The sequence below is a fragment of the Calliphora vicina genome, chromosome 3, assembly GCF_958450345.1.
Source record: "Calliphora vicina chromosome 3, idCalVici1.1, whole genome shotgun sequence".
Lineage (NCBI taxonomy): Eukaryota > Metazoa > Arthropoda > Insecta > Diptera > Calliphoridae > Calliphora > Calliphora vicina.
This window is the reverse complement of record NC_088782.1, coordinates 44,962,916-44,988,247: the sequence shown is the minus strand read 5'-3', so window position 1 is coordinate 44,988,247 and position 25,332 is coordinate 44,962,916. Positions and strand designations below refer to the sequence as shown.

Here is a 25,332-nt window from a genome sequence, read left to right as displayed (position 1 = left end):
ATATTTCTTATTTGACACACCGCAGAAAACCATTGATACAATTGAGGTTATTATTCATATGGTTTTCAGAATATTATACAACACAAAAGTCTGGAACGTAATTAATAATTACGTAGTAAAGGTAATAGATATTTGCGTTTTAAGTTTATTCAAATGAAAATATATTATTTTTATATTTTAAATTCTATGCATCAGGATATTTTTATTATTTTTTTACTTACAAAAAAACTAGTTTAAGAGATATTTGCATTTTAATTTGTTTTATTTACAACAAATTTATTGGGTGTATGACTTAAAAAAGCGGGATTATAATAAATAACGTATCTCTTGAAAAATGTTTTTGTTTTTAATAACTTATATGTCATTTTGAAGAGCACATATCTGTCATTTATTCTCACTTAGTTATTAAAAATAATAGTGTGAATAACAAACTGATTTGCTTCGAAAATGTCGATTTTTGTGCCAACAAAGCGTCATATGCGGGAAGTTTAGCTTTAGTGGCGAGAGATGGTTTGTGCGGTTCAGAAGTCAAAGATCGCCCAGGCCAGCCAAAAGGTTTGAAGACCAAGATTTAGGACATTACTTCATGAACTCAACCAGAGCTTGCAAAATCATTGGGAGCTACACAAGCAACAATTTCAAAACGTTTGCGAGCAGCAGAATTTATCCAAAAGCAGGGAAATTGAGTACCATTCGAATTGAAGCCGAGAGACCTTGAAAGACGATTTTTCATGTCCGAAATGAAGCTTGAATGCTATAAAAGAAAATCATTTTTGCACCGAATCAATACATTCGATGAAAAATTTATCCATTTCAATAACCCGAAGCTTAAGAGATCGTATGTGAAGCCCAGACAACCTGTCGAATCGACACCAAAGCCAAATATCCATGGCCCTATGGTAATGCTCTGTAATTGGTGGGACCAAAAGGGCTCTATCTATTATGAGCTGCTGAAATCTGGCTAGACCATCACAGGGAACCTGTACCGAACGCAACTGATTCGTTTGAAGAGAGCATTTGCAGTCCAAAATATGCGGCCAGACAAGAAACCGTAATATTCCATTATGACAATGGTCGGCCACATGTTGCAATACCTGTTACAAGGTATTAGGAATGAAGAGGTTGGAAAGTTTTGCCTCACCCGCTTTATAGTCCAGACCGTGCCCCGTCCGACTACTATTTGTTTCGATCGATGCCGAACGCTCTCTCTGGGATACGCTTCACTTTGGAACGATTTTGGCTTGATTCGCTATTTCATTAGATTTGCTAATAAAAATGTACTAAACGAAGTGATCGAGAAAAGCTATAACTATGTTTGAATTCTATGGACTGCAATAAAACAGAATTACTACTTGAGAACCCCTGTTATTATTAATAATATTGTAAGGCCCGTTTTCTCAATGTATCGAAACTGCCTGTTACTAAATGTCAACATAAATTTATTAGGCCAATAAACTGTCCGTTAACAATTTTGATTTTCTCAATATACCGACAAAAAACATTATTTTCAGATGGCAATACCTCTCAAAATAGATGTGAAAGTATCACCTTCAAGTGATAACATGTTTACATAAATCAGCTGTTTAATGTGGCCGTCGATAGCCGGAATCTTTTGAAAAATTCATTATCCTCATGTCTGCCAGGTAGTTAGGCCTGTCATGATAAACTCTTTCAGCATTCACTTGTAACTCATGTTCTTCGAGTTCATCCTCCATCAAATTAATGTTAATTCCTCTATTAAACTTTTTTTTTTTATAAAATCTATTTAATTTCGTTTACAAAAACACAAACACATAAAAACTATGAACATCAGTCAGCTGATTGAATTTATCTGTACGATAAATAAATAATTGGCAGATGAGTTCGGGTTAGCTTTGCGACAGAATAGAAGCAAATGAGACATTGAGAAAACCAAATTTCTTTAATGTGCAGTTTTTCGTTGGGAAAAAAGATAATCACATGAGAAAATGGCCCTAAGAGATTAAAAAAATCAAACTGAATGAAGAACAAATATTTTAAATCAATTTTGATTAGATTTAAATTAACAAAATTGTAATTAAGTCAAAAGTTTAAAGAATCTTATCATGAATTTATTCTGAATTGCGCAAACAAGTACTTATATATATCAGATTGTATGTCGGACATTACTAAACTACCTGAAAGTAATGCAGATGGTAAATCATAGGCATTGAAAAGTAAGTTGTTTATTAACGGCAAGTCTTTACTATGTTTTTGCTGGGAAGCAGGTTTATTTGTGTTTTGCTTTGTTCTATGCGTCGATTATGGATGGCAGCCGAACACTTCAGTTGCGTTGCCAGAAAAGATTGCTGCCAGTTGCCATCTGTAATACCATTTAGGCAACTGACAACGCAACTGAAGTTCGGTTGCCATCCATAATCGTGTCATTAATCATCACTTTTGTTTTCTCGCTTAAAAATTTATTGTGTTTATTCCCTTGCATAACTGTTTTTAAGAATTTCTTTTTTAAAGTGCTTCAAATGCGTTTTTTATAAAAGCTTCTTAAAGAAGCATACATTTTTAATGGGTTATTTGGTACTTGCAGGTTAATGCTAAGTTTTTACTGCAAAACTAAAATCTCTTACTCATTTTTGTACAATTGACAACCTGCTGATTTTAAGTAGGTGACATTTGACCACATGCTTTAGAAAGTCAGATGAGTGTCATTATTAAAAAAAAGTCATCACTGACGTAAAATTTCCAACTGGGAAAAATTGTATGTCTATGTATAGCAATCCGATGGAAATAAATTATATTACTGAACAACAACGAAACAATGTCTACAATAGAAAAATTTGTCACAACAAAGTGTCAAAGTTAATAAATGGATTTACGTTGTTTTTTTTCAGCTACGTTTTTATTTTTTGGCAAAAAAAAAAGCTGTATAAACAATTTCTCACACAAAATTAAATTATATTAGATTAGTATTTCATTTATCACTTGTTATTTTCTTATATTTTATTTTAGCTTCATTAATTATTTTTCTTTTTTTTGAGTTTTTTGTTCGCCGCAAACTTACCAATTTAAGTGACAATTTATTTGACATTATTTTTTGATTGCTAATGATATTTTAAATATTTGTTTAAACAATTTAATTTTTATAAATTTTAACTGTATTTTTTTTAAATTTCCACGGAATTTTTCTATTCTTTTTTTTATAAATAATTTATATTTAAATTCCAAAGAATTTTTTTAGAACTTTGCTTGGTATTTCTTGTTTAGCTTTATTGTTAATAAATATTTAGCACCCAAAATAAATTTGTTTCGTATTTTTTTCTTTTTTTTCGATTTTTCCCGAATAATTATAACACAAATATACTTTATAACTTTACCACACAATATTTAACACTAAACGTTAAAAAATAAATAAATAATACAAAACATATAAAAAATATAGATTTTTTTAGCATCATCTATAAGTGTTTAAAGTGTTTACACTCTCTTTTAAGAGAGATAAATTTATTATATTTAAATTTTAAAATAGCCTCCCTCTTTAGTATAGTAATACTAATGAGTGTAAAATAGTTTGTCATAAGCTGAGTAACAGCACAATTTATATATTTACTCATATGGAATAGATGTGAATATGAAAATCTATTCTTGAAAACCTTTAAGAGATCTTCTAGTAAATAGGTAAACCCTGTAAATTTACTTGACACTATTGTATCCTAGAGAGAGTACAAATCGAGAATATCGATCGAAACAAAAGGTAGTCGGACGGGGCAAGGTCTGGACTATATGGCGGGTGAGCTAAAACTACCCATCCACTTCTTTCTAAAAAAGTTTTTTACAGTTATTGAAACATGTGACTAGAGATGCTAATCGGGACTGATTTTTAAAAATCCCGGGGTTCGGGATTTGGTAAAGAAAAATTTGGTAAAGGGAAATCTAAAATCCCGAAAATTATAAGAAAGAAACGAACATAATTATGTCTTTACAATTGAAAGTAAATTTTTTATTTAGCAATTAATTTTTATTAGACACTAAAAACCATAAAATACTTGCATGAAATAACAATAAATTTTTTAAATAGCTTCTTAAGAATACTATAGCATCTATGATTTCATCTGCCATTCTGGAACGAATTTTGTTTTCGACATATGCTGCTTCCGAAAAACATCTTTCACATTCCATCTTTCACATTGACAAACCCGTTTGCAAATACTTATAACAAATCTGCAAGTATTTTTCTCTTGTTCCTTCAGAAATAAAATGATCTATTTCTTTTGCAAGTTGAAAATCTACATTATAATTTGGTTTCGTTATTGTTATTTGGGATTTTTACATTTATTAATAATCACCCCTATCGCGAATCAATATTTCACATGAAATATTTTCCCTTTTCCTTTTTTCGTTCATCAACTTTATTTACGTGAAAAAATTCCCCTTGTTGTGAAATTTTTAGATGGAATTTTGTAAACAATAAACAGCTGTTACGAACAAAATCAACTATTGTGAATGTAAAGTTCATCATGATATTCCCGATAGCAATTTTCCCTTCGAGGGAAATGGATATTTCATGGGAACAAAATTTCACATGTTATTGCCGATAGGGGTGAATATCTTTTAGCCTTTTAGCAATCGAAATATTTTCATTTTGTTCGAGCTCCTCATCTGAGATAAAATCAATTTCATTTGAAGAGGATTTAAATTGAGTTTTGTTAGATAACTTACAAAAAAAGTTTAAGAATTGATTTTCTAGAGCCCCACTCAAGGAAAACCAAAAATACCGTTTTCCTTTATTAACTATATTATAGCAGGAGTTGAGCTTAACAACTTTGCTGAACATCACTTTGCGATATTCGGGCATGTAGAATGTCAAAATGAATGAAAAAGTCACACAAAAATGACAATTTCCCCTATTTATTTATGAAAAACGGGATTTGGAAAATCCCGAAAAACCCGGGATTTCAAATTAAAAAATCCCGGGCTTCGGGATTTAGAAAATCCCGAAAACCCCGGGATTTTCGGGAACGGAATTCCCCGTTTAGCATCTCTACATGTGACCGAGCGTTGTCATGATGAAATATTACGGTTTCATGTCTGGGCGTTTTTCGGCCAATGCTCGCTTCATACGAATCATTTGCGTTCGGCGCGGAATCATTTGCGTTCTGGCCAGATTCCAGCAGCTCTTAATAAATAGGACCCTTTTGCTCCCACTAAATACAGAGAATTTCCTTAGCGCCATGGATATTTGGCATAAGAGATCGTGATGGCCGAGCATCACGATCTCTTATGCTTCGGGTTATCATAATGGATATATATCGTCGCATGTAATGATTCGGTGCAAAAATTAATTTCTTTTATAGCTTTCAAGCATCATTTCGGACATGCAAAATAATCGTCTTTCAAGTTCTCTCGATTTCAATTCGAATGGTACCCAATTTCTCTACTTTTGGATGAATCCTGCTGCTCACAAACGTTTTGAAATTGCTGCTTGAGTAGCTTCCAATGATTTTACAAGCTCTGTTGAGTTTCCCAACAATCCGCATGAAGTAATGCCACCAATTTTTTGTCTTCGCCTGGGCGATCTTTGTCTTCCGTGTCAAAAATCACCACTTTTTAACCGCACAAACAATATCTCGCTAGTTGAAACCAATGAAACACTTCCACCATCAGTTTTAGACGCAGGGCAAATGACGCTGGTCTACAATAAACCGTACTGGTTGACAGAGAAATGGATATTGTGATCTTTTCGGATGAATCCAAATAAAGTTTTAGAGGCAGTGATGGGAGAACATGTGTAAGGCGACCGAAGGAATAATGTTTGGACTTCATGTACACAAATAAAACAGTCAAGTTTGGCGGTGTTTTGCGGGGTAAGGTATCAGTAGTGTAAAAGTATTGAGTATTGGGTTACTCAGTACTCAATACTGTCTATTTTTCCCGGTATTAAATGCCAAAACAATATCAATATTTGTTGGTGAAAAAATGCAACTCTGTTTTTGAAGTAAACATTTTTAAATGTTAAATTCAGATTTAAAACGTATTCAGTAGTCAAAAGTAACGGAATTTTACAACACTACAAAGTATTGCACGGTGCTAAATTCCGGTCAAAAATATTTTTTTTTGTTTTTAAAATTTTTATAAAATTTTGAAGGAAAATTTTTCTTAACATTTCAGAATATACAGTGTCATAATTATTTTGGCTATAAAGTAACTATATGGTTATTTATAGTGCTGTAAAGTCAAAGGTTTTTCTTGTCATTTTAATATTAGAAAAATGTGATTTTTTTACTTTTGAATAGAAGTAGCCTGTGTTTTTTCCTTTAAAGTTTTTTTTTTGCAAATTAGCACATGTTTTTTATAAAACAGTTAGCAGTTAACCATTCCACGTAGTTATTACGGAATTTTTGCGTGTTCTTTTTATATAAAAGTGAAGTGTTTAGGAACTAGTTTTAAATCTATAGAAACTAAATTAAAAAAAGTTTTAAAGGCCAGAACAAATTAAAAGGGGCTATTAGAGGTTAAGTATAAATAACATCTAATACTGTAAACTATCAAGAGTAAGTACTATAAATTTCAGCTGCAATTATCTGCCATTCCAATAACCAGAACGATTTCAGTGCCTCCATATTTTACACATTTTTTTTGTATTTTTTTGGTCAATTTCAAAAATTATGTAAGTTTGAGAGTTATTTACGTTTATGCTGATTTGGCCAAACCATGTATTTGTATGTTGAAATTTTTTCAATGTATCATTTATGTTATTTTTAATTATAAACCTAATTGAAGCCATTTACAAAAATTAAATACTTTTTTCGATACTTTTATAACGTCAATGTTTATTTGGCCAACTCCTGTATGCAATTTCTAATATTTTTTGCGATGAATCAAGTGTGTTGTTCTTAAATGTACACCAAATTTCAGGCATTTACATGAATAACCTAATTTTTCCGATAATTTCAAAACGTCCATGATTGTTTGGCCAAACCCTGTATATGTAATCCGAAATTTTAATGACCAATTTTTTTTCGATCACATATTTTATTCTTTATTTTTGGTCTAAATTTCACTCACTTACATGCCAATTTTTTGATACTTTTAGAACGTCCATGCTTTTTGGCCAAACCCTGTATTGGTTATGTTATTCTTAATACAAATAACAAATTTCAAACATTTTTATGAAGAAATAAAGAAGTAATGGATTTTTGGCCGGAATCGACCACAGTGTATTTGTCCAATTCATATCATAATAGATACTGGATGAATAAAATTGGATACAGGTCCATTTTAAACGATGTTATGCATCCATTCGCTGCGGAAAATATGGCCTAGTTGGGGATTTCAGCACAATAATGGTCCCGAATGGTTTCAAAGCAATGAGGTACAGGTATTACAGTGGCCTGTCCAATCGCCAGATCTCAAACCCTAGAAAACCAATGTGAAATTGTAGATCCCAAATCGGATCCCAAAAAGCAAGCTATGAAGCAGTAATGAAAAACGAGAGATCTCCAACAATATACTGAGTCACTAAAATTTCCAGAAACTAGATTTTTGAAAGATGAAACCTATGTTTCTATTGTTTTGTCAATACCATACTAATAAATACTTTATAGTTTGTTTTCTATTTTCAGATTTAAAAGTAAATAATAGTATTTATTAATAAAATACAAATTTCATAATTGGATTTTGATATTTGAAAAAGTTTCCATTGTATTCTCACTTACTGTATATCAGACATTCGGAGTTGTCATAGAATACAATCATTATCGGAATCGGTTTTGAAAACGACAGAAAAAGTACATTGGTCTCGTGAAATTGAAAATTATTGGTTTTATATTCGATCTAGAATTAAATTCCTTATGGATTAAACCAAAAAATTGCATTGGATTTCATAAGTCAAATGTACCTTTTTGTCGTTTTCAAAACCGATTCCGACAATGATTGTATTCTAGACAACCCCGATTTATTTTTTGATTTTATTTCTGAAACTTACAAAATAAAAATTTAATAATTTTCTATTCCCTCTATAAAAGTATGCATAGAGTATTTTTCAATTCGTTCTGCCCGACTAAACTTTTCACAGTCATTCACCATAAATATTTACTATGAAAAATTATTAAGAAAACAATGTTTAAAAAAAAATAATAAAAAGAAAAACGAAATTAAAAAGAACAACGAGAGACTTATTGAAACGAGTGAGTGAAAATAATAATAATAAAATAAAAAAAAGAACACAAACAGTAAATAAATTTTATCAAACACATCATTTTTATTCATCTTAATAAATACTTAAGAGCGTATGTAGTAGCTACTACATCCATTCGTATTGTGAATGTCTGTCCGGTCGCCGGGTCTATCCATTAATTTATCCAACCAATGAATTTGCACACAAAACATTCAAACAAACCTATACAATATACAATACAAAGATAGCAATAAATAAATAAAATATATTTATTTATACAAGTAAAAAATAAATAAATACTTATATCTACTCGTAGTTATACAAAACAACAGATTTTTTTATTGTAGATACTATTGTTGAAAATATTTCAATATTTATTTTTGTGTTTCAATGTATGTATATGTAAATATTCTCATAGATACAAACATATATTGTTTATTTGTCCAAGAACTTGTTCAATTTATTTAAATTGTAGCATATACTAGTATTTTCTTTTAATTAGTTTGTTAAAATTTCTTTTAATTTTTTATTTTTTTTTTTCTTCTTCATAAAAGAAAATTTCATTATATACATTTTAAAAGAAAAAAACTATTTTCATAGTAGGAATCACAAAATATATGATTTTACTACATTATAATACAGAAAGTGCCATAAGTTAGTAAAGAAATTAAAAAAATATATAAAAAAAAGTATTAAAAGTCGAGAATTAAATATTTCATATTTCAGACATGCAAAATAATATAATTACATATTTTTAATAGCATCAATTAGGCCTATGGAAAAGTTTTATAGAATCTAAATCTTTCTACCAACTTTTGTGAGTTTACCGCCTAAATAACCCATATATTGTCACATATTGACAAGATTCAGCACAGTCGAATATAAATGAATAAGAATATCACATGAAAACAGTTTCAAGGCCATATATTTTTCGAGTCCAAAAATAATCGATTTTAAATTTTGTATTATAAATTTTTTTTGGTCGAAAATCTGCTATTACTCTTTTCTTCCTGGAAAGAATAGTTTCTTCAGGAACTTATAATGATTTTTTTTTTGAGATGCATCTCAACAGGGTATAAGTTTATAATCCAAACAATTGCATTTTTACTTTAATTAAGGTTAATTTATAATGAACAAGTAAGAGAGCTATATTAGGTTGTGCCGAATCTTATATATCCTTCACCAAATTTACTTTAAAAGAGAAATTTTAAGTATAAAATTCCATTTTTTTTTTTTCCAAATACATATGTAGATTTTTTACATTTTATTCAATTTTTTTTTTAATTTTTAAAATTTATTTGTAAAAACAAATTAATTACAAAAAAAATGTTTTGGAAAAAAAATCGGGTTAAAATTGTTTTCCCGATTTTGACCCATTGTAGGTCCAAATTACTATAGCCTTATATAATCGTTGCAATGGACTTTGAAATATCTATCATTAGTTGTCTATATTAATCCAGATATCAAAACAAGTAAGAAAGTATAGTCTGTCAAGATCGACCATATGATACCCTACACCAATCTAATTATGGACCAATCGCTATATAATTAGGTGACATGACTTCAGTATATATAAAACTAAAACTTGAATTTTATTTGAATACCAACATTTTTAAGAAATCTATACTCATTAAAATGATTTTCGGAAGTGGGCTTTACATGGGAAATGACTAATAATGGACCGATCGTTATAAAATGTAGTGACATGACTTTTGTATATAAATACATTATTTGTATTAAATTTTATTTTAATACCAACATTTTTAAGAGATTTATGCTGGTTTAAGTGATTTTCGGAAGTGGGCCTCTATGGCAGCTATGACTAATTGTGGACCGATCATCACAAAATTTGGTGAGGCGAGTTCAAATTAAACTTATTTCTGCTGTATATGGTTTGGATATCTATATAACTTGAAGATTTATGAGAGCTTAACTATTTTCAGATAGGGCAACCGTATGGGGGCTAGGAGAAATAATGGAACGATTCTAACCAAATTTAATAGGCTTCCTTGGGGCAATAGAAGAGCTTGTACCGAATTTTGTTCAATTATCTTTGAAATTGCGACCTGTAGTTTGGTTACAAGGTTTATATGGTCGGACGGACGGACATCGCTTAATCGACTCAGAAAAATCCTGAGCACATTGGTATACTTTAAGGTGGGTATTGGGACAATATTTTTGGACGTTACAAACATTAGGACTAAACCAATCATCATCATATTAATAAGCAAGTAGATTTCTTTAGACCCCTTTCTCACATTATACATTAAATTTGGGAAAGAAATATACCATTTTAAAGGGATTTATTCACAGAAGTGCAGAATATATATTTTATTGAAATCGGTTCAGTTTTTTAGGAGTTAAAAGCATTTAAATATGTTACTAACACACATGCAAAAACGTGTACATGAAGCTAAAAAGTAAACAAAGCAATGCATGTTTGCCCAATTTGTTGTTGTAAATAAATAAGAGAAACAATTAAACAGTATTGATTTCGCTCTGTTTTAAGTGAGAGTTGTTATAGAAAACAAAGAAGAAGACTTTAGTAATTTAAAGTCACAAAATTATATTTTGAAGGTGTTTTTTTATTTTCTAACTCCCATATGCATAAACAATTTTTAAATTTGCATAGTTTCACTGAAATTGTTCGGGATTGATATAGTGGGCGTGGCAGTTCTGTAGTTCTGCAGAACTATAATTGTAAAAGTGTTTAAACTTTTAGCAAATTAATTTCGTATTACTGTGAGGAGTTTAGCTGAATATAGACGGAATTAGATTAGAGGGCATAGCACCCAAAATGGGAGGGGTCGGATAAGGAGGTGAGTCACCTCCCATACAAAGTAATAATTGCAAGGTTCTTCAAACTTTGTCCGCATAGCTCTCTTACCATTTTACACAGATTGGCTGAAAATGGTCGGGATTGCATTAGTGGTTGTGAGACAAACTAAATAATTAATTTTGAATATCTGTAGAACTATAATTCTAAGGGCCATTATTACAACCTGCCTTTAAGTTCGTAATAGTAAAAGTTAACTTTAAGGGTACCTTTTTCTATTAGTTAAAGTTAGCTTTTACTATTACGAACTTAAAGGCAAGTTGTAAAAGAATTTAAACTCTGTATCAAGCAATTTATTACCATTCTACGCAGGTTAGCTAAAAACGAATTTATTCCTGTAGGCTTAGTAGGAATGATACCTCCCTTATAATGGAAAGTTAAAGTAAAGCTTGATATTTACATAAAAGGTTTAAAAATGGGTGGGATCAGAGCAGTGGAGTGGTATCTCCCATACAAAATTAGTTAGTTATTTTCGAATATCAAGTGAACTGTAATTGAGAGATTTTCCAATTTTGTATGTGTTATTTTCGTATTTCCATTCATATTTTTTTAATTTTACTAGGGTAGGGGTAGCGAAGTGCACAGGGTTATGCTAGTATATATAAATAGACCAAAAATCGATGTTGTCCCTGTTTTTTCCTTATATCTCAGGAATTTGTTGGCCGATTTTCTCGATTTTAAATAGAAACCGAGACGGGAGAATATTGATGTATCAATCATGTTTGTAAGTTATTTTGTCTTATTTTATACATAACCCTTTTCTTTTCACTTTATCTCAGCCATTTGTGGGCCGATTTTCCCGAATTTAAATAGCAATATAAGTGGGACTATGCGGATATATTGATATATCAATCGTGTATATAAGTTAATTTCAACATACAGATGGACATGGCTGTCTATAATGATCCAGAATATATATAGATATACTTTATGGGGTCGCTAATTAAAAACTTGGAACTATAAACGGATAAACCACTCATGGTAAAGTGTATTAAAATACAGTTATTGAAACTCAAATATACAATTTAGTAAAAGCAATTGAAAACTTATAAATTATACGATAAACAACTAAGTAATTCAGCTCTTATCTGAAATACATATTTGCCATTTTGTTAATATAATGAATTCTAAAAATACCAAACACAATTTAGAAATTCCTAAGAGTTTATTAAGCTTGGCAAAGTGCGTATTTAACTTTTTGCCAAAGGTTCAAAAAAATAATAAATATCATCCAAAAAAAATCACACGTAAGGCCATTTTTTTCATTTTTTATAATTAAAAAAAAAATAGATTGACTAAAAATAAAACTGAAATAAAAGTTAAGGCTTAATTTCATTATTATCCTTACAGCTTAAGGATACAAAATGTCAGATTCGTTGTTGTTGTTTTTTTTTCATATTTTTTTGTGTTTGATGTTGTTGCTGTGTTATTTTTCATTATCTTGCGACAAACTCAGTTATTCTAGCTCAATGGCCATGTGATTTAAATTTATTTAATTAACTCAAAAAGGGTCTGGTTGGCTATTTTATCATTGTAAATATCTATGTAATTTGTGTCACTCTGGCAGTATGTGAGTGTTAAAGTGGGTGTTTGGACGTAAATAATTTATTTTATATTTTTTCTGTTGAAAGTGTGTATGGATAATAGGATTTTAACTTCAATTTAAGTGACAATTGTTAGAAACATACTGGTGCAAAAGCACTTTATAGCTGCAAACAATTTTCATTTGAGTTTTGACAAATGTGCCGGAAAAATGTTTGTCAAACTTTATATTGTGGGTGCAAAGTTGTAGAGAAACCACAACTGATTTAAAAATTTTGTAAAAAAAAAAACAAATGTCCTTCAATATAAATAAGGTTGAAATTGGAAATAAAATTCAATTATTGATTAAGGTCAAAGGCAACAATAAGCAGCAACAGCAACAGCAACAGATTTGAGAAATTCCAAACACATACCAATAGAGAAGAGAAAGCATTGATTGTATTGTATACTAGTTGACCGCCCCCGGCTTCGCCCGGTAGCATTTACTAATGTTAGTTTTTCAAGTTTCAACAACCCACATACACCTGCCTGTTCTTATTTATTTGCAAATAAAATATCTAAATTTGTACTGCATACTTTAAGGAGCTTTTTTATTACAGATGACTTGACTCAAAAAAAAAAAAATTCCGAGTTTTTCCCAAATCGCTCCAGCCGTTCTCACGTGATGCCATTACATACATGGACCATTTAATTTGTATATATAAGACATAAGACATGAATGATTACAAATAAATTTTAAAGTCTACTCTTATTTACACCATTCTCAATTGAATATTTTGAGCCATTTGACATGTCTGTGGTCTTTATAGTGCAGAGAGAAATCAATTGGTTACTTTACACATCCCAGGGAATCTAATGTGAAGACAATTGTCACTTAAGTGTCTCTAAGTAATCTAGAGTGTAGTCACTTTATACCACAATGTTTTCTTTATATGTTGACATGTATAATTGATTTGGGAATAATAATAAGTTTGTATAGCTACAAATCCATTCAAAATGTAACCTTTTGCCCCTAAAGCAAATTTTTTATAAAATTCTACCCAAAGACAATATTATAATTTCTTTTTTATGGCTTTTAAATCTCTATTATCGTTAAATTAAACATTTACGAGTTTTGTCTTATCAAACCTAAAAACAAAAATTGTTTGCCATAAAAATTTTAATCATTAATACAAAGCTGCCGAAAAACAAATATTTAACTTTAATTATATTATTTTTTTTTTTTTGGGCAATTTAAAGCATTTGTCTGAAAAAAACAACAAAATCTTGTAAATGCCAAATAAATATTAACAAATAATTCAAGATGTTACCAGGTTAAAAACAACACAAAAAAATAATAAAAATAAAGCTGAAACAAAAAAAAAACAAATTTAATACAGTCGTCTCCACGTTATTGGCAAAGTGTTGGCAGGCTGGCTGGCTGACATGACTGTTAGAAGGTAAAACCAGAAAAAAATAAGTATCTAATGGATTTATTTTACTCTTGTTTGTTGTAGGAAAATTGTATTTGCATGTTTTGTTGTTGTTGTTGTTTTATTTATGTTCTTGTTTAATATTTGTCTTTCGTATTGCCCTCAAATATTGTTTGTGTGTATTCTTTTCGTATTTGTAAGTAGGTAAGTGGGTGTTATTTTTGGCAGAATATTTTCTAAATAAAGAAAAATTTTGCAAAAGTATTATAAAATTTTACAGTAAGTGTAGACGAATTGAAAATACTGTTCATTCGTGTGGGGAAAAATAATGAAAAGCTTTTACATTATTGTTAAAATTGAGTCTTTTTTAAAAAATACTATAATACAAGTAAGAGAGCTATATTCGGCTGTGCCGAATCTTATATACCCTTCACCAAATTATACATCAAAATTAAAATTTTAAATATTTTTAGGTAAACAAAATTTATTTTTTTTCCAAAGTTGTTTTTTCATTTATTGGAAAATTTTTTTTCGAATTGATTTTTTTTTAACATTTTAAATTTTTTTTTTAATTTAATTTTTTTTTTGTTTCTTAACTTTTTTTTTAATATTTAGCGAAAAAATACTGAATAAATATTCCTAAAAAAATGATCCGAAGGAAAAAATTTATTAGTTCCTAGTTCTAATTTGGCGTTGGTATCAATCTCCACAACTAGTTCTAAAGAAGCGTTGCGGAGCCAACACTCCTTATTTAGAACGGTTATGGAACCAGTTCTTTAATCAATGATTTTTGTTTGAAATGATTTTTGTTTGGAATGCTTTAAACACTAATTCTTAGGGACAGTTCTGGAACTAGTTCTTTCATCAGTGAATTTTGATTTAAATTATCACTCTCGGTATTAGTTTCAAGAAGCAAATGAGATTTTTTATTTCAATGGATTAATTATACATTTAGCCTTGGAAGACTTATAATATTCATCGAAAATAGGCTTCAGATATTTTTAAATTTTTAATGTGGGATTTTCAATAAATTGTTTTATTTAGTTAGCTACAAAATGACACTTTTTGTAAGAACTTGAAAAGCGACCTAATGGAGGTTATGGAGGACGTACTAAAACCGTTTTCAAAGGTTTTGAAACACCCTCAATATTTTGAAAAAACTGGTTTAGGGTAGGTCGTAGTACTTTAGTACCTCTAACTCACACATTTTTAGACCGATTTCAAAATTATAAACAATTATGGATAGACAAAGAATTAAGCTTTCATAAAATGTATGTACAAAATATCAAAAAAAAATTGCGTAAGTTTTTATAAAAAGTTTCGCTTTATATTTTATTTTTTTTCGTAATTTTTCATATTCAACAATAGTTAATTTAATTTTTTTCTATGAAAACCTATTCTTTTTTGCAGTGTTTTAAAGACAACTTTATATGGGAAAAAATGAGATATTACTTGTTAAAATCGTTTTATATTTGCAAAAGTTAATTCAAAATTTTACAAATATTTTTTTTTTCTACAGTTTTTTGTTTATTTTTATTTATATGCGCTGGGGGAGAAAATACTAAAAATGGTGTTAATTAAAAGTTGAATAAGTTTTAGAATTTTCACCCGATTTGAATAATTAAAACCATGTTTTGTTAAGAACTAAATTTTCTATATATGTGGGCATAAATTTTTATAAACTTTCATATCAAAATAGGCAATGAAAAGCGACTAAAATCAAAAAAGTTGATAAATTTTGTTTTTCTTTTAGATATTCTTAACAAAAGCAATACTTATAATTTAAAAATGTATCAAAAAATGCACGTCATTTTAAAGCGTAATCAGTTTTCTTTCCAAACCCGTTAAAAAATTTAAAGTCGGACAAAAACTGACTAAGCTACAGGTCGATAAGTCGACGAACATCACTGAAAACGGTTTTTTCAGAATAACTTCTGAATTTGAGGGTGTTTCTGAAATTTTTAGAGACAATTTGTAGTGTACTCAGCAAGACCTATAACCCACGCTAGGCCGTTTTCCAAGTTTTTTTCAATCGTAGCACCGTGTTATTGAACATTATAGTGTAAACAACAAAGTTGCTTCTAAAATGTCGAAGCAAGACCTATAACCCACGCTAGGCCGTTTTCCAAGTTTTTTTTCATCGTAGCACCGTGTTATTGGACATTATAGTGTAAACAACAAAGTTGCTTCTAAAATGTCGAATTTCGTGACAACAAAGCGTCATATGCAGGAAGTTTTGCTTTACATCTGATGAATCACACCGATTACTCGCCAAAGCTTATGGTGAATGTGTTCCATCAATTTCAGAAATGGACCGTAATACTCCATCATGACAACACTCGGCCAAATGTTCCAATACCTGTTAAGAACTATTTATAATGAAGTGGTTAGGAAGTTTCCCCTCACCCGCCTTATAGTCCAGACCATGCCCTGTCCGACTACTATAAGTTTCGCTCGATCCAGTACGCTCTCTCTGGGATACGCCTCACTTTGGAAGAGAGTACCAAAATTGGCTTGATAATTTTTTTTTTAATTTTTAGCATAGTCTCATTTTAGCTCTATACACCTTGACACTCGGTGCTAAATCCGGAGAATAGGGCGTATGAGGGAGCAAGCCGTAGCCTAATTCGTGGATTTTAGCGTTTGTGGTCGATTGTAAGCAAACGCGGCAACCAACTTGAGGAAAGGTTTCTCATACCCAAGTGATCATTCAAAATTGAAATCAATGAACCAATTGAGATGCCTATGGCTTCTACAATATCTCGCACTATCAATCTCCAATCGGCCAACACCATATCATGATTTTTTTTCAACTGTTCGTCTGATCAACTGGTCGTCCAGAACGTTCGGCATCTTCGGTGCTTGTACGGCCACAACGAAATTCAGTAAATTACTTTTTTACCATTGAAAATGATGGTACAAAGTTCTCATAGTATTTATTAAGCATAGCCTGGGTTTGAGTGATGGTTTTTCTGGAAAAAATAATGCTTAATGAGCAGACGAAATTCCATTTTTTTCATTTACTCCTCAAGTCACGTGGTAGTCTTCTACCAATGGCTGTCAAACAGATACGAAATTACGCAGCTAATTTGGACAGAAGTCAACTGACAGATGCCTTGTATTTCAGTCTCCAATGACATGACCGAGTTAAAATAATAAGTTAATTGCGATGTATAAGTACCGAAACTGTTGCTGAGTATAATTCTTTACAAATGGTCACTCGGAATTGGTGGTGGAATTGCAATTTTTCTCATAATGTGTGCAACCGAATCATTGCAACAAATTCGATTGCTACTACGAATCTGTTTTTTCTGTGTAATTAATTTTAGTTGTAATTTTTCATTACAATTTTAACGGAAGTTTGTAATTTCAAATTTCTTGTTAACCTTTTGAACAGACAACATATTTGTTGATTGCAAATATGGAATGGTTTTGTAAACTTTTATCTCTGCATTATAAATACCAAAAATTTAAAACTTCCGAGCAATAATGATGATTTTTTCTTTCTTTTCATAAAATAATATTGGCAAATAGGTTACAAATGAATTACTTTGTCCCCTATACCCAATACACGAGTATGTAAACTTCTCAATAATACCTTAATAATACAGGATACAACAGCAGGTCTTGTTATTCTTTGGTATTTTTGGCCATTCGTTTGATACAGTTGAGTGGGTCTTTATGAAAAATTTAAGAGCGGCAATAAAAACCTTTTTAAAGGCCACAGATTGTAAACAAACAAAAAAAGTTTGCAACAAAATATGCCAATAAAAATATCCAACATCAAATACAACAATACAATACATAAAAAAGGAGCTGGCTGACTGGCTTTATATTGCTAATAATATACAATATATCCATAGTATCCCCATAAATATAAAAACCTTGTTCTTTGTAAAGTCCACCAACAATTTAACATCTATAGAAATGTGAGGTATTAGAGCAAAAGGAGCCCAATTGTTAGAAAAGCTCCTTTGTGAGTTTTTTTTTTTTTCGTTATCAAACTTTTGTTTGAATATGATTTATTTATGTGTGTTTAAATCTGTGAGCGATAATGTGCGTGTGTTTTTGTGTATAGGAGGATCTGAAAAGGACATTTTGACAATGAATGACGTCATTGGAATTCTGCTGACTTGATAATTTAGCATTAATTAAAATGACAATGTTTAGTTTTGAATATTTAAACGATGTTGAAATTAATTGTTTTGCTTTTGTTAACGCTCAAGTAATAATTAAAAGCCATGATTATTTAAATTGCTAAATTCCAATTACTTTTCGTATAATTAATAATATGCTTAAATAGAAAACGAAAAGAAATTAGAAATGAATTTGAATTGAAATCTGTGCGTCTGTTTCTAGACAACATTGGTAAGGAAGATTTAAAGTGTATAATGAACTATAATTATTTCTTTTGTGGTAAATAATTTGGCAATTAAAAATGAAAAATTTATGCCCACCTGATTCAAATTAACGATACGAGTAGACTACAATAAATCTTGTTTAAAAAAAATTTTTAAGGTTTACTAATATTGTTATAAAGTTGTTGGATTATTTGAAATTTAAAATTATCCAAGCAAAAATGGCATAACATTACTGATTAAAATACTTTGAAAGGATCGCTTTAGCTTTTTCGAAGTACGAAACCAGTCCCTTTTCCATATCGTTTCATAGAATCTATATTGACTTTCCGATAATGATTTATCTAAGTTCTTACGATCAATTTCTTATTATAGTTAATACTACATAGTAATTTAGTTGATTTAATATTTATTTCTATCAAGGCAAAGATTTCAATGAAAAATTACCATTAAATTAACAAAATATTTCAGAAATTTTGGGTGAATGATTTAAAAATGCGGGATTTACAAAAAATGGCGTATCTTTTGAACCTGGTTTTTGTTTTTAATAACTTATATGTAATTTTGAAGGGTACATATCTGTCAATTATTCTCACTTAGTTATTGAACATTATAGTTAAAAATAATCTAGTTTTTTTTGCTTAAAAAACTTTGAATTTTGTACCATATGCGGGAAGTTTTTCTTTACTTCTTTAAATGAAAAAAAAGTGCCGCTGAAGCACACCAATTGCTCACCAAAGCTTATGATGTATGTGCTCCATCGCACTATGGCCGAAAACCCCAAAGTAGCGGCAAAAACTATTTCCCGACAAGCAGGACACTCCAAATTTGGTATGCAGTCTTCTACTCTCAAACTATTCGATTTGTGTAAAAATGGGCGATCCATGCCCCCTTTTTTGTAGTGGGCCGCCCATAAGGGAGATTTCCGAAAAAAATTAATGCTTACTCTCTAAAACTCATCCTTTATAATTTGCATCAAAGCATCATTAAGTCGTGAGTTTGCAACTATTTGCAAAACAAATTTACATAGAATTAAACCCTAGTTTCCCACTTACAACTACATGTAAGAAACTCCATTAAAGGTTGTTATCCACGGCAGTTCTACTCCACAAAAGACAATAACACTATTCACAATTTCACAAAAAAGATGACCCAGTAAAAACATCAAAATAAGTTCTAAATACAAACATTTACGAAATATCTTTACAACAGTTAAAAATACACACCTCGAGTAATATAATCCATATTCAAAGTTTTATTTTATTGAAAGTATATTTTGGAAAACGACGATTTATTTAACAAAAAATTATACTGCTTCACAATTAATTAAATGAATTAGAATAAATTTATATATTATCAGCATTTTATGCCTAATTATGGGTTGTCAACTGTCATTATTTGTATCTATTTTGTCTTTCCAATATGTTGGCAATAGAACGTGATAAAAAAAATTTAAAAAATATGATGATGGAAAATCGACTTTTTGCCGCAAAATTTGGAAATTCTGCAATATTGCATCGGTTTCAACGTGCGAGAGATGGGTTGTTTGGTTCAGAAGTGATGATTTTAACACGGAATACAAAGATCTTCTAGGTCAGCCTAGACGAAGACCAAGAATTGGAGGCATTACTTCATGAAGAATGTTGTCAAACTCAACAAGAGCTTGCAAAATCATTGAAAGCTACTCAAGCAGCAATTTCAAAACGTTTGCGAGCAGCAAGATTCATCCAAAATCAGGGAAATTGGCTAACATACGAATTGAAGCCAAGAGACCTTGAAAGACGATTTTGCATGTCCGAAATGTTGCTTGAACGCTATAAAAGAAAATAATTTTTTCACCGAATCATTACTTGCTATGAAAAATGGATCCAGCCGAATCGATTCAAAAGCCAAATATCCATAGCGCTAAGGTAATGCTATGTATTTGGTGGGAGCAAAAGAGTCAATACTCCATGAAGATTGTTGTAAAACTCAACAAGAGCTTGCAATAGGAAGCTACTCAAGCAACAATTTTAAAACGTTTGCGAGCACCAGGATTCATTCAAAAGCAGGGAAATTGGGTACCATATGAATTGAAGACGTCAGACCTTGAACGACGATTTTGCATGTCCGAAATGATGTGTGAACGCTTTAAAAGAATATAATTTTTGCACTAAATGGATCCATTACCATATCGTACGTGAAGCAAGGCCAACCAACCGAATCGACACAAAAGCCAAATATCCATGGCGCTAAGGTATTGGTGAGAGTATTTGGTGGGAGCAAAGTCGTCCTATCTATTATGAGCTGCTGAAATCTGGACAGACCATCACATTGGCCGAAAAAATCCCAGAATATGCGGCCAGACATGAAACCGTAATATTCCATCATGACAACGCTCGGCCACATGTTAAAAACAATTTAGAAAGAATTGGTTGGAAAGTTTTGCCTCAAAAGAACATTTTTATGACAAGCTTTTATTTAAAGCTTGCTCTAAAAAGCAGAAAATAAACTATTTTTTTTTTCTTTTTGGAACAATTTTTATATTTCGAATTTTCGAAAATATCTTAAAAAGCTTATATTCTGAAATACATTGAAAAGTTTGAAATTGGAAAATGTAAGAAATTGCCCACAAATAAAACAAAAATTGTTTATTTAAGAATCCACATGATTTCGAGATTATTTTAACAGTTTTCAAGAATTTTCGAACATAAGTTCGAATTTTCGAATTCAATTTCAAATTTTCGAACATAATATTACATTGACATAAAGTTCATGCATGATATATTTTAACTTTTCAGAATTAAGTTACAAATTTTAACCCATAAAAATATACAAACAAATAAACATACAAGATAATTGCAAGTTCAATTAAAAGCTTGTAAAAAGAAAGTAATTTCGTTATATTGGTGAAACTTAATGAAACATTCTTTATTGGATTAATGAATAACTTACATTAGCTTACTTTTAATGAAAATTTTCATTAATACAACATAGAAATATTTTTCTCTGAGTACATGGCTTTATAAATTGTATTAATTTCGCAATATTTAAGTTTGCAAACAATTGTTATACGAGGATTATATTAAGATATCAGCAACATAAAGTCCCTAAAGTGAAGATGTTAGTCATCACAACATTTTGCCAGAACATTATTAAAAACAACTTCCAAAAAACTGAGCAAAATGTACTTAAATTTTCTAAAACTTAACGTTACTGAATTCAGTCAGTTCTTGAAAAATCACACTTTCCATTTTTAAATCATAAAATTGTGTAAATTTGTTATCATTTTTTATTTCTCTTTCACTTTTTGAATTAAATACAAAACCATTTAGCGGTTTGATGAGCATTTGCTTAACACTTGTACATAAATACATTAAGTTACCAAAACATTTGTTGCCTTTTTAGCAAATTTATTCCTTTTTTTACATAAATCATTCTTGCGGCCAGGTAAAATGTGGTTCCATTATTATTTTTGGAATAAAAAATGGAAAAATATAAAGGAAAAAAACCATTGTGTAAATGATTTGCTCATTTTCCTTTTTTAGAAGAATCTTTCACAAGTGTTTATAAAGTAGGTAAGAGAGCTACAGTCGGTATAAAGTATATTTTAATTTAAAATTTTAAAATATTTGTTGGTGAAAAAAATTTAGGTGAAAAAAAAATCGGGTTATAAAATAATTTTCCAGATTTTGACCCATTTTAAATTGAGAAAATTCCAATTGAAATTGAGAAATTCCATTTTAAATTACGAAAATTCCAAATGAAATTGAGAATTTCCATTTTAAATTGAGAAAATTCCAAATGAAATTGAGTAATTCCATTTCAAATTGAGAAAATTCCAAATGAAATTGAGTAATTCCATTTCAAATTGAGAAAATTCCAATTGAAATTGAGAATTTCCATTTGAAATTGAGAAAATTCCAAATGAAATTGGGAAAATTCTAATTGAAATTAAGAAAATTCCAAATAAAATTCAGAAAATTTTATTTTACTCTATACATTAACAAAAAACATATGACCAACAGGCATATCTTGGAATTCCAAAGCGCTTTCAGTAGTTATACACACGCAGAGAAAAAATATAGTTGGGCATGGTTACTGTAACCATTTCAATATTGTTACAAGTTTTTTTACTATATTATAGTCACAGTAACCATTTACATGATTGTGGTAACCATAATATGGTTAATTTCCGATTCACATGATTGTATCAACCATATATATGGTTACAGTAAACAATTTATTTTATAACCCGATTTTTTTTTTCACCTACATTTTTTCACCAACAAATATTTTAAATTTTTAAATTAAAATATACTTTATACCGATTGTAGCTCTCTTACTTACTTTATATATGTTTGTGACAACCATTCATATGATGAAGGACTTATCATATTATGGTGCTCTCGGCTTAAGGCTTATCATAATCTGAGAACAACATATTATGATAAAATCATTCATCATAAATATGGTTGCCACAAACATATATATGGCTGATACAACCATGTGAATCGTAAATTAAGCATTTTATGGTTACCACAATCATATAAATGGTTACTGTGACTATAATATTGTTAAAAATCTTGTAACACTATTTAAATGGTTACAGTTACCATGCCCAATTATATTTTTTCTCTGCCTGCAGGACTTGGAATCGATAATTAATTCTTGAAGATATAAAATCCTCAGCTCTCCTACATTAGGAGGATTTACGGTTGGTATATTCATATTTGACTTCACAATACTTTAGATTTTGGACCAAATTATTTCAATAGGGTTAAGCATTGGTGAATAGGTACTCAATGAACGAGTTCAGATAACTGATTACCCAACTCTTGCTATCAACACTTTTGACCCATTCGTTTGCGCTTTCGGCAGTGAACGAACCTCTGCTACTATCCATTTGAATAATTTATTTTTGTCTACGACAAATTGGTCTCTCTATCCAGACCACCACATCTTTCCACATCTGATATAATCGTTAATTTTGTTTTTTTTAGTTTAAAATAATTTATATGTTTCTCAATTTTATTTCGAATTTTCCCAATTTCATTTGGAATTTTCTCAATTTCAATTGTAATTTTCCCAATTTCATTTGCAATTTTCTAAATTTCAATTAGAATTTCTCAATTTCATTTCGAATTTTCTCAATTTAAAATTGAATTTCTCAATTTCATTTGGAATTTTCTCAATTTAAAATGAAAATTCTCAATTTCAATTGGAATTTTCTCAATTTTATATTGAAATTCTCAATTTGATTTCGAATTTTCTCAATTTAAAATTGAATTTCTCAATTTCATTTGGAATTTTCTCAATTTAAAATGAAAATTCTCAATTTCAATTGGAATTTTCTCAATCTTATATTGAAATTCTCAATTTCATTTGGAATTTTCTCAATTTAAAATGGAAATTCTCAATTTCAATTGGAATTGGAATTTTCTCAATTTAAAATGGAAATACTCAATTTCATTCGGAATTTTCTCAATTTCAATGAAAAATGGTGTACTAATCCATATATACATCAAAAATCTAAGTTGTTGTGGTGTTTTATTATCTCAGCCATTTGTGAGCCGATTTTTCTGAATTTAAATAGCAACGGAACCGGGAATATAGCGGATATATTGGTATATTAATCATGTATGTAAGTTATTTGGAGGCCTCGCAAAGTTGATTTCAACATACATACGGACATGGATATATCGACTCCTCTACTTACAACGATGCAGAATATACATAAATGAAAAATGTAGAAATCACAAACGGAATGATAAACTTTTATATACCATTACCACTCATAGCGAAGGGTATAAAAAACGGTATAAGAGTATTTACCAACATTTTACTATACAGCCAAAAACTTACATCTGACAGTTATAATAATTTACATTTGTTCGCATGTATTTTTGGGTAAATTGTTGTTGATGGCGGTTGTTTGCTGGTTACTGCTGGTATTATTTATGCAACATTGTTGTATAAATCGAAAAATCTTTTTTTTTTTATTTTTTAGTGCTATTTTTCATTTGTTACTCTTACTTTGAAGCGGATATAAATAAGAATCTTAAAATGTATTTACTCTTACAGTTTGCAAGTAAAACTGCTGAGTTGAGTTTTTTATTGTCAATTCTGCAGCAACACATAAAATATAAATAAATAGTATTTGCATAAGTTTAGATTTAATATAAACTGCTGAAGTTGTAAATTGTTTAAATCAATTGTTCAAAATTGAAACCAAAATATGTAAATGTTTGCCATAACGTTTGTTGCACTAAGATAAACTTCAATTTTAAATTGATAATAAACTATCATTTCTGTTACTTAGATTCTCAAATGTTTATTAACCCTCTAATGCCCAAGCATACCCAAGGCACTCATCACAAAAATGCCAATAATTGTAAATATAACTGATTTTGCAACTCATAAAAGAGTTGCTAAAAAACGCACTTAAATTAATTTAAAAAAGCTTTCAAAGTTTATTGGCATTTTGCGATGAGTGCCTTGAGGCATGCTTAAGTATTAGAGGGTTAAATCATTCTGAAATACTTGACATTTGAAACGGGTTTTGATTTCATATCAATCTTAATTTGATATCAAACTCGAATGTTTAGTGGAAGCCATTTGTTAGCCAAAAAAAAAAAAAACTTCCAAAGAAGCGAAAAAGTACCAGATTTTTCTATTGTTATGCGGAAAAGTATCGAAAGCATCACAGGGTTTTCTTAGAATGTATGTTTTCTTTTTTTTTTTGAGCTCTTAATGAATTTTAATGATTTCTGTAATTTACTGATGTTTATAACGCCCAACATTGGTAATCAATCTCCTGAATTTGTAAATTGTTTAAATCAATTGTGCAAAATTTAAATCAAAATCTGTAAATGTTTGCCATAACATTTGTTGCCTTAAGATAAACATCAATTTAAAATTTTTGTATTTGAAAATTTAGCTGAGGTAATCAAATGTTATCAGGCATTTGCAAACATTTTATTAAATTTCAATATTTCAAATCAATTAACTTTCAGTTTTGACATAAACATTACGTGACATGCATATTTATTGGAA

The 25,332-nt window shown here is 29.8% G+C and overlaps 1 protein-coding gene across 3 annotated transcripts in view; it reads right to left on the bottom strand.

Moving 5' to 3' along the window:
- Pka-R1 (protein kinase, cAMP-dependent, regulatory subunit type 1) overlaps positions 1-25,332 on the bottom strand; it is a 94,136-nt gene that overhangs the window by 36,246 nt on the left and 32,558 nt on the right. The window contains exon 1 of one of the 3 annotated variants that reach the window (XM_065502757.1): positions 3,038-3,163. The exons of the other annotated variants lie outside the window; for them this stretch is intronic. Within the exon in view, the coding sequence (XP_065358829.1) occupies positions 3,038-3,064 (27 nt within the window). The 5' untranslated portion in view covers positions 3,065-3,163. Of the gene's footprint in view, positions 1-3,037; positions 3,164-25,332 lie in introns of those variants that run through there. 3 annotated transcript variants of the gene reach the window in all.